Source organism: Cottoperca gobio, chromosome 1 (genome assembly GCF_900634415.1).
Source record: "Cottoperca gobio chromosome 1, fCotGob3.1, whole genome shotgun sequence".
NCBI classification, from domain to species: Eukaryota; Metazoa; Chordata; class Actinopteri; order Perciformes; family Bovichtidae; genus Cottoperca; species Cottoperca gobio.
The window spans coordinates 11,732,200-11,751,872 of NC_041355.1; the positions used below are offsets into that span (position 1 = coordinate 11,732,200).

General features: G+C 43.5%; 2 protein-coding genes across 2 annotated transcripts; one reads left to right on the forward strand and one right to left on the reverse strand.

The window, feature by feature from the left end:
* The first annotated feature begins 9,473 nt into the window (after positions 1–9,473).
* On the forward strand, positions 9,474–11,774 carry smdt1b (single-pass membrane protein with aspartate-rich tail 1b). The gene is made up of 3 exons (XM_029443483.1): positions 9,474–9,664; positions 11,167–11,325; positions 11,520–11,774. The coding sequence occupies exons 1-2, from the start codon at positions 9,503–9,505 to the stop codon at positions 11,302–11,304; spliced, it is 300 nt and encodes a 99-aa protein (XP_029299343.1). The 5' UTR covers positions 9,474–9,502; the 3' UTR covers positions 11,305–11,325; positions 11,520–11,774.
* Positions 11,775–19,362, reverse strand: LOC115015862 (TRIO and F-actin-binding protein-like). The gene is made up of 14 exons (XM_029443472.1): positions 19,229–19,362; positions 18,744–18,897; positions 18,323–18,400; positions 17,491–17,523; positions 17,253–17,321; positions 16,978–17,067; positions 16,679–16,773; positions 15,025–15,661; positions 14,205–14,439; positions 13,877–13,988; positions 13,543–13,702; positions 13,247–13,363; positions 12,262–12,348; positions 11,775–12,138 (listed from the first exon to the last, which is right to left on the reverse strand). The coding sequence occupies exons 1-14, from the start codon at positions 19,360–19,362 to the stop codon at positions 11,992–11,994; spliced, it is 2,148 nt and encodes a 715-aa protein (XP_029299332.1). The 3' UTR covers positions 11,775–11,991.
* Between the last annotated feature and the right edge of the window lie 311 nt (positions 19,363–19,673).

Here is a 19,673-nt window from a genome sequence, read left to right on the forward strand (position 1 = left end):
GTGCCTAGGGGTTGGCAGACCGGGGTGGTGGTTCCCCTATTTAAAAAGGGGGACCAGAGAGTGTGTGCCAACTACAGGGGTATCACACTTCTCAGCCTCCCTGGTAAAGTCTACTCCAAGGTACTGGAAAGAAGGGTTCGGCCGGTAGTCGAACCTCTGATTGAAGAGGAACAATGCGGATTCCGTCCTGGTCGTGGAACAACAGACCAACTCTTTGCTCTTGCAAGGATCCTGGAGGGGGCCTGGGAGTACGCCCATCCGGTCTACATGTGTTTTGTGGATCTGGAGAAGGCGTATGACCGGGTCCCCCGGGTGATACTGTGGGAGGTGCTGCGGGAGTATGGGGTGAGGGGGTCACTTTTGAGGGCCATCCAATCCCTGTACGGCCAAAGCGAGAGTTGTGTCCGGATACTCGGCAGTAAGTCAGACTCGTTTCCCGTGAATGTTGGCCTCCGCCAGGGCTGCGCTTTATCACCAATCCTGTTCGTGATTTTCATGGATAGGATATCGAGGCGTAGTCGTGGAGGAGAGGGGTTGCAGTTCGTGACCTGAGGATCTCATCGCTGCTCTTTGCAGATGATGTGGTCCTTATGGCATCATCGGTCTGTGACCTTCAACACTCACTGGATCGGTTCGCAGCCGAGTGTGCAGCGGTTGGGATGAGGATCAGCACCTCCAAATCTGAGGCCATGGCTCTCAGCAGGAAACCGGTGGATTGCCTACTCCGGGTAGGGAATGAGCCATTACCCCAAGTGAAGGAGTTCAAGTACCTCGGGGTCTTGTTCGCGAGTGAGGGGACAATGGAGCGAGAGATTGGCCGGAGAATCGGCGCAGCGGGGGCGGTATTACAGTCACTTTACCGCACCGTTGTGACGAAAAGAGAGCTGAGCCAGAAGGCAAAGCTCTCAATATACCGGTCGATCTTCGTTCCTACCCTCACCTATGGTCATGAAGGCTGGGTCATGACCGAAAGAACGAGATCACGGGTACAAGCGGCCGAAATGGGTTTTCTCAGACGGGTGGCTGGCGTCTCCCTTAGAGATAGGGTGAGAAGCTCAGCCATCCGTGAGAGACTCGGAGTAGAGCCGCTGCTCCTTTACGTTGAAAGGAGCCAGTTGAGGTGGTTCGGGCATCTAGTAAGGATGCCACCTGGGCGCCTCCCTAGGGAGGTGTTCCAGGCACGTCCAGCTGGGAGGAGACCCCGGGGAAGACCCAGGACTCGGTGGAGAGATTATATCTCCTCACTGGCCTGGGAACGCCTCAGGATCCCCCAGTCGGAGCTGGAGGATGTGGCCCGGAGAAGGGAAGATTGGGGTTCCTTACTGGAGCTGCTGCCCCCGCGACCCGATCCCGGATAAGCGGTGGACGATGGATGGATGGATGGATGTCACTATAATCTAACTACTAGATCTTAAAGATGGATTTAGATTAATGAGATTTCAGCAAATGCGTTAACATGTCAGAAAATGCAGTCATTTCATTAACTCACCAGTGTGCTTGTGAAACATTGAAAATGAATGGGGTCCAAAGTTGGAACTATCAGTGTTTGGAGCTCCACGACACGCGTTACTTCCGGCTTTCCATACTTTCCCGATTACAACTGAAGTCGTACTCCTCCCTTTCAACGGCACTGCTCGTGCACAACCATGGTTTGGTGACGTTACTAAAAACGTATTTCTATGATAAGAATGATATGATTGTAAAATAGTTTTTAACCTCTTTATTTTATATGGACAATACTACATTCACACATGCAAATGGTCTTAAGGAAAACACACATACAACATCTCAAAATAGAAGACGCTTATTGACACATGTTTTTAGTTGAACTAAAATTGAACTAAAATTCTAAGAGGTCCAGTTAGAGACAATTTCTGCGAGCAAAGGTCCAGAGTATCATAATGTCTAACTTCCATTATGAATTAGTGTGAGATATATATTGAAGAAGCCTAGTAGCTCTATCAACGTCTGCACGTCATCAACAGCTGACTGTCAAATCTAATAAAGAAAGTACAATTTTAAAACATGTCGACAATATTTCACTTAATATTTCACTATACAGATATATAATACTGTAGATATGTATAATGTTCTTCTCGGGCTGCATTTAAAAATAACATTGAGAAAATAAATAAAATAGCTTTTTGTGCATCTTAAAATAAAGTGCTTAATCTTAAAAACATAAAATAAAGTGTAGCAGCAGCTTGAGTTTCCCTTTTTCTTTAATTGTTTCAGATAGATGGATAGATGGATACTTTATTCATCCCGAGGGAAATTTAGGCATCCAGTAGCTTAAAATACATTATACATTTATTAACATTACACCCCCCCCCCCCCTCCATTAAAAAGTAAGTACAAATAATGAATGTGCTGTGCAGAGGGTGGTGGGCGTTGTTCAGGATGGATGACAGTTTATCAAGGGTCCTTCTCTCTGCTACTGTCACCAGGGAGTCCAGCTCTGTGCCCACTACAGAGCCAGCCCTCCTCACCAGTCTGTCCAGCCGCCCAGCGTCCCTCTTCTTGCTGCTTCCTCCCCAACACACCACAGCATAGAAGAGAGCGCTGGCACCACAGACTGGTAGAACATCAAGAGTAGTTTTTTGCAGATTTTGAAGGACCCCAGCCTTCTCAGGAAGTACAGGTGACTGCCCTTTCTTATGAAGAGTGTCCATATTTGCCGTCTAGTCCAGCTTGTCGTCCAGCTGCAGGCCCAGATATTTGTAGGACCTGACCACCTCCACGTCGACCCCCTCGATGGACAGGTGTGGCCTGATCCTTTGGAAATTCACCACCATTTCCTTGGTCTTGGAGGTGTTCAGCTGCAGATGGTTCGACTTGGACCACCTCCACCAGGCTCCTGTACTCCCCCTCTTGTCCATTCCTGACACAGCTGACGATCACAGTGTCATCTGAGTATTTCTGCAAGTGACAGAGCTCAGAGTTGTGCTGGAAGTCAGAAGTGTCGAGGGTGAACAAGACAGGGGAGAGTACCGTCCCCTGTGGCGCTCCAGTGCTGCTGACCACAGTGTCGGACGTGCAGCCTTTCAGCCTGACGTACTGTGGTCTCTCTGTGAGGTAGTCCGTGATCCATCTCACCAGATGTGAGTCCACCTTCATCTCTGTTAGCTTATCTCTCAGGAGTAGGGGCTGGATGGTTTTAAAGGCGCTGGAGAAATCAAAAAACATAATTCTCACCGCGCCACTCCCCTTGTCCAGATGAGAGTAAGCCCTGTGTAGCAGATAGAGGATGGAGTCATCCACACCCACCTTCGCCTGGTATGCAAACTCCAGAGGATCTTGTGCATGGCGGAAACTGGGGTCTGAGGTGATGGGGCAACAGCCGCTCCATGGTCTTCATCATGTGTGAAGTCAGTGCAACCGGTCGGAAGTCATCTGGTTCCCTAGGGTGTTTCTTTTTGGGGACAGGGATGAGACATGAAGTCTTCCAGAGCACTGGGACCCTCCCCAGCCGCAAGCTCAGGTTGAACATACACTGAAGGGGCTCCCCGAGTTCAGCAGAACAGGCCTTTAGCATCCATGGACACACTCCATCCGGGCCAGCTGCTTTACTGGGACGCAGTCTCTTCAGCTCTCTGCTCACCTGATCTCTGGTGATGGTGGGGGGAGGGGTGTTACATTATCCATGGAGATGATGGGGGGGAGGGGGGTTGCAAAGTCCCTGGAGGCAGCCTGGGTGTCGGTGTTGGGGGAGGTGAGGGCAGGGGCGGTGGTGTGTAGGGAGGTGCTGGGTAGGCCGCTGCAACAGCTGGGCTATCAAACCTGTTATAGAACAGGTTGAGCTGGTTTGCTCTCACAGCATCCCCTTCTGTTGTGTTGCTGCCCTTCTTCTTGCAGCCTGTGATGGTTTTCATGCCGTCCCAGACCTCCCTCATGTTGTTGTCCCGCAGCTCTGCTCTACTTTCCTTGTATATTCCTCCTTTGCCTCTCTCAGTTGAACCTTGAGCTCCCCCTGCACGCGCTTCAGCTCTTCTCGGTCTCCCTCCTTGAATGCCCTCTTCTTCCTGTTAAGGATGTCCTTGACATTGCTGGTAATCCAGGGCTTATTGTTAGGGAAGCAGCGTACAGTTTTTATGGGAACCACAACATCCATACAGAAGTTCAGGTAGTCAGTGATACAGTGCGACACCCCCTCAATGTCCTCACCATGTGGCTCTTGCAGGACGTTCCAGTCAGTAGACTCAAAACAGTCTCTCAGAGCCTCCTATGCCTCCGGAGAACACTTCCTAAAGGAACGTGTGGTTGTAGGTTGTGTCTGGATCCTTGGTTTGTATTGTGGTTTCAGCAGCACTAGGTTGTCATCAGACTTTCCCAGTGGGGGAAGGGGGGTTGCAGTGTAAGCACCCTTTACATTAGCATACAGGAGGTCTAATGTCCTGTTCTTCCTGGTGGGGCAGATTACAAACTGATGAAAGTATGGTAGTGTGGAGTTTAGTGTCTCCTGAGATGGCAATGAAAGCTTCTCGGTGTTGGGTTTGCAGTCTAGCGATGGTACAGTGAATGACGTCACACGCGGTCTCTGCGTGTGCACGTGGAGGGATGTAAACACAACACGCCCGTCTCATCTCCTCCGGTATGGGGTGGGCTATGCCGGCTTGCGCCATTGTGCGAAGTGAAAGCAGCTTCTCCCTTGAAAAAACAAGTTTCCCGCCGCTTTGTTGCTTATCGTAAAATACAATATCCATAGGATATATAGAGTTCTGTACTACATCCATCCATCCATCCATCGTCTACCGCTTATCCGGGATCGGGTCGCGGGGGCAGCAGCTCCAGTAAGGAACCCCAATCTTCCCTTCTCCGGGCCACATCCTCCAGCTCCGACTGGGGGATCCTGAGGCGCTCCCAGGCCAGTGAGGAGATATAATCTCTCCACCGAGTCCTGGGTCTTCCCCGGGGTCTCCTCCCAGCTGGACGTGCCTGGAACACCTCCCTAGGGAGGCGCCCAGGTGGCATCCTTACTAGATGCCCGAACCACCTCAACTGGCTCCTTTCAACGTAAAGGAGCAGCGGCTCTACTCCGAGTCTCTCACGGATGGCTGAGCTTCTCACCCTATCTCTAAGGGAGACGCCAGCCACCCGTCTGAGAAAACCCATTTCGGCCGCTTGTACCCGTGATCTCGTTCTTTCGGTCATGACCCAGCCTTCATGACCATAGGTGAGGGTAGGAACGAAGATCGACCGGTATATTGAGAGCTTTGCCTTCTGGCTCAGCTCTCTTTTCGTCACAACGGTGCGGTAAAGTGACTGTAATACAGCCCCCGCTGCTCCGATTCTCCGGCCAATCTCTTGCTCCATCGTCCCCTCACTCGCGAACAAGACCCCGAGGTACTTGAACTCCTTCACTTGGGGTAATGGCTCATTCCCTACCCGTAGTAGGCAATCCACCGGTTTCCTGCTGAGAGCCATGGCCTCAGATTTAGAGGGGCTGATCCTCATCCCAACTGCTGCACACTCGGCTGCGAACTGATCCAGTGACTGTTGAAGGTTACAGACCGATGATGCCATAAGGACCACATCATCTGCAAAGAGCAGCGATGAGATCCTCAGGTCACGAACTGCAACCCCTCTCCTCCACGACTACGCCTCGATATCCTGTCCATGAAAATCACGAACAGGATTGGTGATAAAGCGCAGCCCTGGCGGAGCCCAACATTCACTGGAAACAAGTCCGACTTACTGCCGAGTATCTGGACACAACTCTCGCTTTGGGCGTACAGGGATTGGATGGCCCTCAAAAGTGACCCCCTCACCTCATACACCCGCAGCACCTCCCACAGTATCACCCGGTCATACGCCTTCTCCAGATCCACAAAACACATGTAGACCGGATGGGCGTACTCCCAGGCCCCCTCCAGGATCCTTGCGAGAGTGAAGAGTTGGTCCTGTTGTTCCACGACCAGGACGGAATCCGCATTGTTCCTCTTCAATCAGAGGTTCGACTACCGGCCGAACCCTCCTTTCCAGTACCTTGGAGTAGACTTTACCAGGGAGGCTGAGAAGTGTGATACCCCTGTAGTTGGCACACACTCTCTGGTCCCCCTTTTTAAATAGGGGAACCACCACCCCGGTCTGTCAACCCCTAGGCACTGTCCCAGGCTTCCACGCAATGTTGACGAGGCGTGTCAACCAAGACAGCCCCTCAACACCCAAAGCCTTCAGCATTTCTGGACGGATCTCATCAACCCCTGCGGCTTTGCCATTGTGGAGTTGTTTGACTACCTCAGTGACTTCCATCAGGGAAATTGACGATGATCCCCCATCAACTTCCAGCTCTGCCTCAACCATAGAGGGCGTGTTAGTCGGATTCAGGAGTTCCTCAAAGTGCTCCTTCCAGCGGCCGATAACCTTCTCAGTCGAAGTCAGCAGGGTCCCACCCTTGCTGTACACAGCTTGGATGGTTCCTCGCTTCCCCCTCCTGAGGTGCCGGATGGTTTTCCAGAAGCACCTTGGTGCCGACCGAAAGTCCTTCTCCATAGCTTCTCCGAACTTCTCCCACACCCGCAGCTTTGCCTCTGACACGGCAGAAGCTGCTGCCCTTCTAATCCTTCGATACCCTGCAACTGTTTCCGGAGTCTTCCCGGATAACATAACCCGGAAGGACACCTTCTTCAGTCGGACGGCTTCCCTGACCACCGGGATCCACCACGGTGTTCGAGGGTTACCGCCCCTTGAGGCACCTAAGACCTTGAGAGAGTTCTGTACTACAGAAAATTCAAATTAACTAAATCAACTAAAGTGCTAAAACAACACGAAAAACACGGAGCTACTGGAGAGGCTGCCACTCGCGTCGGCGCCAACTACTACTTGGCGCCATTGGTGTACATCTTGATTTAACAGTCACAACCAAAATCAGTCTCAACACATTATAACAATTGAACAGTTTAATTGTACTGTTCTCTGTGGCTGATGATGCTTACAGGTGGCCTATTTGCTTTATTTGGGTCACAAATCAAAATCATATTGGGCTTATTTTCTGTGCCTTCAGTTCAGACTTGAGTGGGTATGTTTGGTCAAAAACGTTGTGCTTTGTCTCAGTGGCGTTTCACATCACCACTGTTAATGAGCACCACGGTCTCTGAGCATATGAGACACTGGTGTTGTGCTCCAGTGGGAAGGATGAACATGAATGAGTCCATTCTGGGTTGAAAGCTGTTGACTTTTCTCTTCTTGGAGAGCGCCATGAGTAGTTATTGTTCTCTCCCTGTCTGCCGCTCACTCGTCTCTTCGTCAGTGTTTCTCTCCCTTTCTCCGTCTTCTCTCCCTGTATCGCTAACTCGTCTTTCCGTCTGTCACTCGCCTCTCGCTTGTCTGTATTATTCAGAGTCGCAATGTTTTCCAGTTGGAATGCACAGATTTGATTGGCTGCGTAGCATCACGTGAGATGGCTTAACTCGCATGTAATTGGTCTGTGAGTTTCCTGAACCGCTAAACTAGTTCACTCCTCTCCTTTTCTCCCCTCTGTTTGTGTGTGTAGGTGTGTGCGAAGCGCCGCCCTTCGTGATACAGAGCGGAGCGAATGTGAATGCGCAAAGCTAAAAAAATAAAATAAAATGCGCCGTTCAAATAGAAGTACCGGTCCGGGTCCGTATAGGTCGGCGTCTGGGTCCGGACTCGGACCGCGGTCCGCCTGTCAGTGACCCCTGCATTACATGGACGAAAGAACATTAGCAAGGAAACAGTATACATTTGCTAAGCCTTAAATATTTTTTCTTTAATGTTTTTATTGCGTACTATCCATATCATTTTGTCATGTCATTTCTTTTTGTCGAATTGCATACCTACGTACGTTTCGTTTGAAGATAATTGTATGGGTTAAACATGATAACATTTTAAAAATGTATACTTATTGCATTTAAATAGGCCTACCTAATCAAATTTTAGAAATGTGTTTTGGAACTAAAAGAGGTAGCCTAAATATAGGAAAGAAGATGCTCCTTTTTAGGTTAAGATTAGGACAGACAAGACTCAATTATACTTTATACACAATGAAAAAACTGATAAATGTGAGACTTGTAACTTGCTCTACATGTGCTGATAGGGTGTAGGAAGTTCAGTGGAGAAAGATTGAAGGGTGGTAGATATGTGAAGTGAGTGGAGCATCAAAGGTCTGTTGGAGACGTGGGACAAAAAATACAAGTTTAAAGGGCTTTATTCAAACAGGTTTTATATCCAGTATATAATTATAAAATACTATTATATATAATTATATTGTAGTCTGCCAGTAAAATCAAAGAAGAAGTATTTGAATGCCTTGCATATAAGAACAAATTAATTGTGGAATGTATAAAAACCCCAGCGGTATTTGTAATTGTATTTATTACAGATATATATTTATTAAAATGTAATGTTTTAATTGTAGATTTTCTGTTGACACTTTCCTATTCAATTTGCCTTAAATCACAGGCAAGTTCTGTAAGCCTGGACCTTGGTAAACAACATTCCTGCCCAAAACTTTATCTGGAATAACAATGATATTATACATAAACACAGCATTTTGCTCAGTGTTGCAAGTAAGTTATTGCAAACATACAATCAAATGTCTGATAGTGTAGGTAGATCAATTTTGCAAACAGAAATGTGTGAATTCCTTGACAAATATTAGGTAGCAATCAAACCCAAGTCAATAGACAGGATTTTAGAAATACTTGAGTCTTGAGTTCAAGCAACCCCATGCAACCCCTTCACCATTCTATACATTATTTGAATGTTTAACAGTGCATTTTTCCCCGTTAATTGTATTACAAATCTCTAAATGCTGTTTCAAAACGGTGATAGATGAATATGGTGATACAGTCTGCTTGCTGTGTTTAATATAAATACTGTGTTAATAAAGTTAAATAAATAGCTTGTCCTTCACATCAAATTCAGCCTGAAAAGAAAATGTTAGAAAAATTTAGGCTAAATATATATGCTTGTTTTTGATTTGTTTTTGTCTCTTTAAAACTTTGCACTGTTTTTAATTATGTTTTTGTTGCACCTCTTCATTGTTATTTTGTGTTTTAAAAATAAATAAATAATAATAACACACATAAACCCACACAAGAGGTCTACTTAATCAGGTATGATATTGAAGAGTTTGCATTAATGAAAATATGCAAACATTTTGTAGAGTATACAAATATTTTGTAGAGATCTTTTTATTACAGAATTTTAATGTGATAGTGTTTGAAGATTTGTGCTCAATAACAAATTGTATTTGTTACTGTAAGTTACATTTCCTTACCAAAATATGTTATAAGATCCAACTGAAAATCAGACCAACACATTGTCCCATACACTATGAATAAACAAATGTTACAGTACCGTATAAATACAGAAATAAATCGTGTCTTCTATACAAGAAATGTATTTACAAATAATGGATCGTTACAAGTAACTGCATATATAGATCTTTATATACAGTATATGGTTAAGACGCGCCCATAAGAGTCAACACAGTCCCGCCCACAGACGTCCCACCCTGTCTATTACATTACTGGAAAAAATGGCGACGAGTGCACTGCGGCTCTCGCTGCGACTTTTCACCCAAAATGCGGGTAAAATGAGCCGTAACATCGGCCCGAAAACACCTAACATATCCAGGTCGACTCTGAACAGGACCGTAGTATCAACAGCGTCGGGGGCAATCTTACCGAAACCAGATAAAGTGAGTTTTATTCCGCTTTGGTTACCGAGTGAAAACCGACAAGAAATATGACTGACAGCGTAGGCGGGATTTAATTCTGGATTGACATAAACTGCAGCCAATAGAAAGGCAGGAGACACACTGGTTAGGCAAGTCAGCCAATGAGTGCATATTTACAGGAAGTAATTACCCATTATTTATTTTGTGAATTCAAGTAGACATTTTATGTTAGCAATTTAAATAATGTGTATTTAGAACATTTCTCTCTGATTAATTGTTTCGTTTGAGCTAGTTGGGAACTATACTTCTTGGTGTGTGTTGTTGTCAAGGCAAGAACGATTGAGATTAATGAAGGATAAGACCATAGCCAAGGGCCAAATTGAAAGAAATATGTGGTCCGAAATAAGAATTGCTCCACCCATGGCTGGATAAAGCTGCAGTGGGGTTGGGCCCCCATTCCTCCCATTCTCAATGCAAGTGTATCTATCTTTTTTTCTGCTACTGGTACCTGGGTCAATATTTGCAGTAGGTAATTTGATTATTATTTCATAGTTCACCTCTTCAAAACAGGGCCTCAAGTTAGTAATTAGCTTATAAAGCAGGACCCACCATAAAGTCCTAACTATATCAGTTGATATTGTGCTTTAATTCAAAGCTTTTCCAATTAAAAATACTTTGAGATACTGTTTTGAACCTGAACATTTATGTAAATGCAGAACACTACCTTTGGAACATGTTTTGAGTAGCCTGCAGGGCAATCTATCGTTATTATATCGATATCGTCATATGAGAATAAATATCGTCTTAGATTTTGGATATCATAATATGGCATAATTGTTGTCTTTTCCTAGTATTAAGGGCTGCATTACAGTAAAGTGATGTGATTTTCTGAACTTCCTAGACAGGTCCAGCTGTTTATATTATTTGCTTTTCATTATATCCACATTAACAAAATCTCATTGTGTAAATATTTTGTGAAAGCACCAATACTGAACCCTAGAATATCGTCGCAATAACGATATTGAGGTAGTTGGTCAAAAATATTGTGATATTTGATTTTCTCTAATCTCCTTATCTCCCAGCCCTACCTGCTACTGAAAAATCACAACTATTTCTCAATGGGTGTTACTATCTGTACAGCATACAACACCCTCTGTTCTTAGATCCTTGATTCAGATTAGGAAAAACTCCCCCGAACAAACCTTTTAATGGGGAAAAATTAAAACTTCAGGAAGATCAACCGAAGAGACTTCCGGATCCGGCTGTATCGCAGCTGCCAGAGATGATCCACTGACAGTTTAGGCAATACCCTCCACCCCTTTGATCAGGTCATTTTTTCTCTGCTATAGTAACTCTGGAGATTAGATTTTTTGTATTTGGTTTAAGGAGAAATGCTTATCCATAATCCCAAATTTGGACCAAAATACCCTAGAGCAAACTGAGGTGGGGATTATTGTGGTTAGTAATCTGAAAAGTTAATCTAAATTTCATGTCACTTGACTACATCTCCTTATGTTTTACAGACACCATTTGGTCTTATTCGCATGACAGTCGTGGTGGTGCCTTTCCTGTACGTGGGAACTCTGATCAGCAAGAACTTTGCCGCTCTCTTGGAGGAGCATGACATCTTTGTCCCTGAAGACGACGATGACGATGACTGAGCTAACTCCAGAAAAGAAATGGTAAAGTCAAACTGTACATTGGCTGCATCTTCAACACTGTTGCTTCAACCTGTTTTATGCACATTCTTATCCATATGCAAATGGTGTGTAAGCTTTATGTTAAAGGGTGTAGTTTGTGTCATGTTTGCAGCGAAGACAAGTGGCAACAATAGAAAGCGGATGACAGTTAATTTCTTTTAAATTTACATCCACAGGGTGCTTTGCAATATTGACTGAGCAAACCAGCCAGCACAAGGAAGATGGGGAAAATGGGGCACATCCAAATACATCCCTCCACCTCCACCTCCATCTATCCTCCCTATCTCCTCTGCTATTTATGTTGCTTTGGCCAATTTTTGGTTTGTTTGAAATCTCATATCATGTGAGGCTATCAAAACTACAAGTTATGCCTTCACTCTTGTTTGCATGTTTGTCTGTCAACTCAATAAAGGGAGTCGATTACACATGAATAAACTGTTGTTATTATTTAATATGAACAGTGTTTGTACAGTGGTTTCCACGTACACAATAGTTTCCATAGTTCTTATTCTGACTCTTCTAAGTCCATAACACGCACATGTTTGTTATTGTCATGTGATGATTTTGTTGTAATATCTTGTAAATAGTGTATGTTGGCTTGCTGTCATTGGTCTTCAAGGCAGGATTTTTAACAGCTGTCCTCATTGGTTAAGTTTGTCTCGCTCCCTCCTGAAATGCAGTGTTGGCCAGCCTCAAGTGTTCGTTGAGTGAGCCCGTCTCCAACTGGCTACGACCCCTCATGTTACTCAGCTCCACATAGGCCTCCTTATAACGCTCATACGATGCTTCTTTCTCCTAGAGGAAGGTTTGGAACAAATATGGAAGACGCATCAAAGTGAAGCAGGAAGGAAAGTTACATGCTGTAAATGTTCGACATATAGAAGTCTTATTGTTGAGAGGTCAGATCTTAAAACAAACCTTTGTAAGAGACAGCACTTCATTCTGTAGACAGCTGATTTCTTTTTTAAGATACTGCACCTCATTGTCTTTTGCTCTTAGTAATATCTGGAAAACAAAATGTGACATCTTAACAGTTAAAAAAGATATACAATTCTTTACATATACATGGAAAGTCAAAATGTCTATGGGACCAAAATACCCATAATACCAATCTTAAAATGTTAAGATTTTTCATACAAGAGATCATCTTTTAAAATATGATGCATTGTTAGAGATAAAACTACCCAACTATATACCATGCAGTTAAAATTTGGTCCAGCGTGACCAGTAAAATGCTACTTGCACATTATTGCACCTGTAACAATAAACCAACAATAACACTTATATCAATTACAGGGAACTTTTGTCTGCATAACAAAAACTTATATTACTTACACAGTAATACATATAATACTTTCAATGCAGAACATTTACTTGTAATGGAGTATTATTACCCTAGTGTAAGTAAAAGATCTGAATATATCTTCCAGCGCTGGAAGTCCAGCTATAAAAATGTTCACTGCAGCTCCAGTGATGTTGCTGGACTGATATTCAGGCAGTAGAGGGCAGTATGCGCTGCACTATAATGTGACTAGCCATAGATGCTCAACACAAATGAGGCCACCAGAAAAAGAAAAAAAAAGTAACGAGTGACAATGTTGCTGCAGGGAGCCATTACTGGATTCACGAGACAAAACAATAAACATGTTTAGATCAATTAGTTTTTATTAAAGTGGGTTCAAAATCCCACAGCATATTCGTCGAATGTTGCTTTCTGCTTCCCTATGATTGACAGTAATGCCAACATTTGTCCTTTCAGCCCAAGTTAATACTCAGTGCATTAATGAAACTGTTGGGATGCAGCAGTTAAGCAGCAGTTAAGATGTTTTTAGTGTCACCTACTTTCAAATGGGTTGAGGTTATGTAGGATCTAATTTAGTCACAAACATATTGCTATCAATACCTCTACTTCTGACGCAGTGCGCTCAGTGTTGCCAAGAGATACCGCCGTGTCCGACCTCTGCCCTGTGATGAAATAACGCATGCGGCTGATCTCTTCCGCCAGTTTGTCCTTAAGCTCCTGAAAAGAGATTTTTAGATCAAATTATTACATTGAGACATAATGTGAACTAGTAGGCTTTTGAATGTTGTCGCTTCCTTAGAACAAAAAACAAACATATTTTGATGGCAATCACTTTACCAATCTACAAAGTGGTATGCTATTGTATTGAAACAATCAAATTAAACATGTATATAAACCTGGTTCTCTCTTCTGAGCTGCTCCAGCTCTCTCTCCTTGCGACAGAGCTCACTGTCTCGGCCCTGGCTGCTCTGCTCAGTACGGCTCAGCTCCAAGCACTTCTGAGAGTAGCGCTCTGACAGCACATCTAACTCACTGTGCAAGACGTCCGCCTGCGGCCTGACATGCACAGACATGCACAGACATGCACAGACACGGTTATGGAGTAAATTATAATGCACTATCATGCAAGGGGTCACGGTAGTAGTACACTGAGTGTAGAACATCTTAATCCTGCAGCGAGAGCCAGTGAGATGGAGAACACTCCCAGCAGAGGGACTATAATAAACTTACATGTGGCCTCTGTATGAAGCATCCATGTGTGCACCTCCTCCAGCCAACCTTCTGGCCTTCTCCACCTCTCTGTCCAGCTCCTCTCTGTGAGCTGCTCTCAGTGCCTCCATAGCTTTAATAAACCATTTTTTTAACTTGTTATTTAAATTGCCTTCCCAACACAGCATTAAAAACAACATAAGAATGTTAATTGAGAACAATCAAGAACACAGTATAAGTAAATAAAGTTAGAAATACAGAGTATACAGAGAGGGGCTGGTTGCAAGATGTATTTACTGAAAGAGGCATAAGGAAGAAATACAAACTGCTGCTGTACTTCCTGCCTTACCTTTAGCAGCTGCCTGGCTCTCCTCCTGCAGCATCCTGTCTCTCTGCTGCTCCCGCTCTCTGATCTCCCTCGCGTGTTTCTCCTGCAGCTCCTGCAGTGTTTTCTGATGGGCTACTTCCATGGCCTCTAGACTGGCCCTACAGGAGGCCCCAGGGCCACACGGGCTATCCACCTCTATCCTCATGGCTGCACGCTCCCTCTTAATGCTCTCCACTTGCTTTCGAAGGGAAAGGGCCTGGCAGATGAATATGTATAGGGGAGGAAAAAGATTGAGATGATCACTTCTGAATATAAAAACTGAAAACACTTTAGAGGAACATATTGCTGGTGTTCCTACTCATCACTTTTTAAAACTTTTTTAATGGACTGTCTTGACAGTTTCCATTAAATGCATCTCTAATTTTAACCAAATTCGGAGAAAATCGGCAGAGAAAATGCTAATTAATGCTTATTTCCATCCACTACCATTACAAGATTATTAGGATTTGTTCATCGAGGTAAGCAGTAGATGGCGCCAATTCGAAAGTCAGAAAACATTGCAGGCCGCAACAAGATGACGTAATATAAAGAGTGTCAGTCGAACCTCAAAAGTTCAGTGGACGTTGAATTCACATGGTTCATGTTCGTCATTATTTATTTGCTAAATCTGTTTTCATTGCACTTTGTCACAATTTTCTTTTATTGATACATCAACTTTAATCACCTCAGCCATGTAAAAACGTTTTTGCAATACTTTTGGTTTTTCCACATAGGATTTTTTAATTGATATGCACATCAAAACAAGTGAATGGAAATGCACCTACTGTAAGTTCTTTCTTACCTCCTTTTGAAGCGCTTCCGCTTTATTTGTTTGAATGGTCTGGGCTCCATTTATGGATGGAAGAGCCTCCTTTGGGCTCGATATATCAGTTTGTAAACCTGTGGCCGACTGTTCGGCCTCTTCAGGGCTCGATTGATACGTCTGGGAGCTAACGAGAGACTGTGATGCCTGTGGGGTGCTCGACTGATGAGCCTGGGCTCCAATGAGAGACTGCTCGCTCATTTCCGTAAATGAGAGCGTCTCAAATTCCACCCACTTCCTGTTGACCTCTGAGTCCATGGTTTCAATAACAGGAACAGGTACACTCCCCCTTTTCAGCTCCATGGAGTCCCACCTGCTGCCCATCTCCCTGAAGGGGACCCCCTCCTCAAACCACTTGTTCCTTTCCTCCAATCGCTTGGCTTGCTCGCGGTCCCAGCCCTCCCCCTCTTCTCTCTGACTGGATGGAGATAAGTCCAGATCCTCGTCTACATTTTGGTGGTGGTGGTCGGCCTGATGGGAGTTTGCAGCTGTGGCGTTGGAGGTGGAAGTGGTCGGTTCATAGCCAGAGTCCTTGCAGGTGAACCGAGCAGGGGGTTGGCATGACGACGGTCTCCGGGAGAGGGGGTTCTCTTTCTCGCTGCCGGTGTCTGATTGGCTGAGGTCAGAGTGAGGGAGAGACAGGAGGGTAGAGTTACACATCAGAAGAAAGATGATAGAGCGGATTTGCTACGGACGGACCACCCAATCACATTGTCTGCATGTCCTGACAGTGTTCAGGAGTTTTCAGGTCAATGAACATCTGTTTTTTAAAATTAGATTGAGGATAAACAAAGTATTCAGCATGAAGGATGCCCTGTTTTGTTGTTGTTCATTACTGTATATACACTTTTAATGTTTTTATTAGAGATATCAAATCATGACTAAAAGAAAAAACACAGTGTTTCACATCTAATACCCCTGTAGACATACCTGTATTTTGTGTATGTATTTTGTTTTCTTTTTCTCTTTGAACTTTTGCTTTTTAAAGTTCTTCTGTGGACACCAAACACACTGCATCTGGCCATTTTGCATAAATGTATGTTACAATTCTAATGCTACTGTGAAGTCGCATATAAAATTAAACTAACTAAGTTACTTAATAACTAAATAATATATTATTACAAATGGAATGATGACAGATTCAGTAAGTATTGTCAGCTGAAGTAAAAGTTTTATTAAGTATTTTACTTGAGATCAAAAGCTCCATAATAACTTCTAAAGTGAAGTGAAGTGAGATGAGTTAATCAACTGTTGTTTTCAAGACCAAGACCAAGAATGATAATTTTAATTTCATTTATTAACTATTTGGTGTGTTAACTAATGTTATTAAACAACCCGGCAGTAAATGACATTCTTAAAATTAGCTCCAACTTGACCAACTACAAAGGTGAAATGCACACATTAAGGCATCAGCAATAATAATGTAAACATTTTATATATAACACTATAACCTTTTACTTGATTCATTTTTTGACTTTAGGTACATTTAGCTAATAACACCTATGCACTTTTACCTTTTTTATTGCAGTACTTTCACTTGTAACTGAGTACATTTACAGTGTGCTATTGCTACTTAAGTAAAGGATCTAAATACTTCCTCCAACACTGTCTCCAAGTATAAAGTCGGACTCACTGCGTGTTGTTCTGGATCGCCTGTTTTAGTAACTTCATCCAGTTCCGCCGTATTCTCGAGGTCATAACAGAGAGAGTGAACACTGCTCTCTTTGTCTGGAGGAGATCAAAAGACACACACACACACACACACACACACACACACACACACACACACACACACACACACACACACACACACACGCACACACACACACGCACACACTGTTAAAGAGGAAGCAACCCAACGTGTAATTGATGTGGAAATGGGGGGAGGTGTTGTTGGTGTCTGACTGTCCATCTGTCTGATGGTGTACATACTTGTATTAGGAGTCCATAGTTCTTCTCTACATCACAGTCTGACACATTCACACAGGAAGTCAGTTTGATCTCTCCGTCCAGATCTTCTGACTGTTTTTAACCCAAACAACAAACACAAATTAATTGGTGACATAGAATCATTTAGAAAAACAGATGATATTGGTCATGTTATGATGACAACATCTGCATAAACCCTTTCAAATGTATATAGTTTGAAATGAATAAGGTTAACATCTAATACATGTTGTCACAAATCAGAAATGACCAGCTCTTACCTCCTCAGCCTCTGGGTCTCTGTAGTACCTCAGTGAAGTATCACCCAGAACACACCAATGTTTCCTCCACTGTGCAAAACACAGTAAACAAGGATCCGTCACATTTTCATTACTATAGTACATGGCCTTCTTTATAAATAGTTTAGTGTTTGAGTCTTGTTCTTGGTGTTTAGTGCGTTCTTTCTGGTGTAGAATTAGATTAGAAGATGAACAACTTTAAACAATAACTTTAATTTACCTTGGCCTGTTCATCCAGTCTGGACATCCACCCCTTCAAGTAACAACACCTGTAATTAAAGCATTACGATCAAGCTGTTTACAAACATTCTGCAGTGTTTCTGTCTCGTGGATTGTGAAACAAGAGGAAACGGAAACTGTCAGCCGCAGACAAACGTGTCTTCGTGAGATAGATAGGCAGGCTCAACTTTAAAGCACAAAAAATAGGAAACACAGCAGAATGGGAACGTAAAAAAAGGAAGAGGCGTAATTTTTTCAAACCGTGATCGTCATTGTTAAACAGTGAAAGAGGAACTGATGCAACATTATTAGACTGACTTGAAAGCAAGCAGGTGCTTTTAAAGAATGTTAGCTCAAAATAACACACTTACCACGCATTCATCATATTGTACAGATATTGTGAGGAGAAAGAAAGAGACAATATGCGTGATGTGAGGTGAATGTGAGATTACACTCTTTTTAATATAACATATGTCATGTCAGGTTTCTGAACTACAACACACTTTTACATGGTTGTATGTGATTCACAGCACTGAAATAACATTTTGAATGTTTTGTTTTGTAGTCATCCATCCCTCTCTAACCCTCCCACTTTCTCTTCCTATTAATATAAAAATGATAAATCACATGAACATGCTGCCCTAAAACATAGAGCGCTAACTAATGGCTTTTTTTCCCCCCTGCAAGGTGCTTCTGTGAGAGGGGCGCCTGAGGTAAAACAGCTGAAATAAATATCAGGGATCTACTTTAGAATGAATGTATGAATGACCCATTTTCCCCCAAACACTCGTGTGATTTATGCAGATGCAGGAAAGTCATGGGACCGTGCTCACCTGTGTCTGCAGGCATTCAGCAGGAGCTCGCTCCTTCATCTTTGAGGATCTGTGTTTTCCACCTTGATTATCTGAACTCTTTGATAGAAAAAACAGGCAGGTTCACAAGCTCTGTTGTTACATCGACGGCTGCGACTTACGGTTATTTTCATTATCGATTCTTTGATTAATCGTTTGGTCTATACAATGTCAGAAAATAGGAAAAAATGTCCCTCCCAGTTTCTAAAGGTCGAAGGTGATGTCTTTAAATGACTTGTATTGTCAGTCCAAAACCAAAAGATATTCAGTTTAATATGATATGAAACAGAGAAAAGCAGGAAACCTTTGAGAGGCTGATCAACTAATTGTTTAGTCCACAAATTGTCGCAGCTCTGTTGTTTCAACATGGATTTTATTGTGAACATGTGTTATTGCAGCGTACCTGTGAATGAAGAGATGTGACTGAGTGTCTTCGAGATGACCGTCCATTCTCAGAGTCCCGACATTTCTCTCGTCTGTCTCTGCCTCTCTCTCTGCCTCTTCCCCTCTCATCTGACTCAAGCCTTGAACTGTAGATGTCTATTTCATCTTGGCACCTTCAGAGCCAAATTAAAGTGCAGAGGAGTATTTGACAAACACAATTTACCTTTTTTTTTTCCTTCTTACTGAAATTTCCCATTCCTCTGCTAAAGCTTCCTGAGCCCTCCTCTTTTCTTTGGCCATAACTAAGGCAATTACTCATTGTCAGATCAAAAGAAGTTCAAAGTCTTTTTATACTTGCTACACTACTTTTTTTTTTAGTGATCTTCCAGCTACCAAAGGAATACTTACTCTGGGTGCAGAATAGATGCATGGCCATGGGGCTTCTATTTTCGGTAAAAAGATGCCATACAATGATACCGTACAGTATCACATGGTACCACCAACCTGTGAGTCCGAGGCCTCTGGTCCCTGCACGGGCTGGGACTCTGGTTCCTCCTCCTCATCCCCGGAAGCTCTTCCTCCGACTCCAGCTGGATTGTTGGAATGTCAGCCAGGACAATGTAGTCGCCCATGGTCATCCCCACCTCAGATTCATAAATATTGATCTTTACTTGACATGCAGCATGTAGTGTTGTCTCTGACACAAAGCACAGCCAGACTAAAGGTCTACAGTCATGCTAGCGGTTCACAGTTTAAATAGAAAAAGAACAAAGGGACATGGTCATTTCATATGCAGTTTTAATGGTAAAAATAATTTTTGTTTTTTTTATGAGTATACGTTAGCTAGCTAATAATGTTAACAATGCTGATTCAAATGGCTCTTATATACGCAATAATATTTTGGGACAAAACAACCTTATAGAGTAGATTGTGCTCTGTTTTCTGCGTT

Bases quoted from the DNA above. Each gene is read 5' to 3' on its own strand.
- smdt1b (XM_029443483.1), top strand. From the start codon at position 9,503: ATGGCGACGAGTGCACTGCGGCTCTCGCTGCGACTTTTCACCCAAAAT. The intron at 9,665-11,166 runs GTGAGTTTTATT...TATGTTTTACAG, and splicing joins TCTTACCGAAACCAGATAAA to ACACCATTTGGTCTTATTCG.
- LOC115015862 (XM_029443472.1), bottom strand. From the start codon at position 19,362: ATGACCATGGGCGACTACATTGTCCTGGCTGACATTCCAACAATCCAG. The intron at 18,898-19,228 runs GTTGGTGGTACC...TTGGCTCTGAAG, and splicing joins CAGAGGCCTCGGACTCACAG to GTGCCAAGATGAAATAGACA. The intron at 17,068-17,252 runs GTAAGAGCTGGT...GGTTAAAAACAG, and splicing joins GAGACCCAGAGGCTGAGGAG to TCAGAAGATCTGGACGGAGA.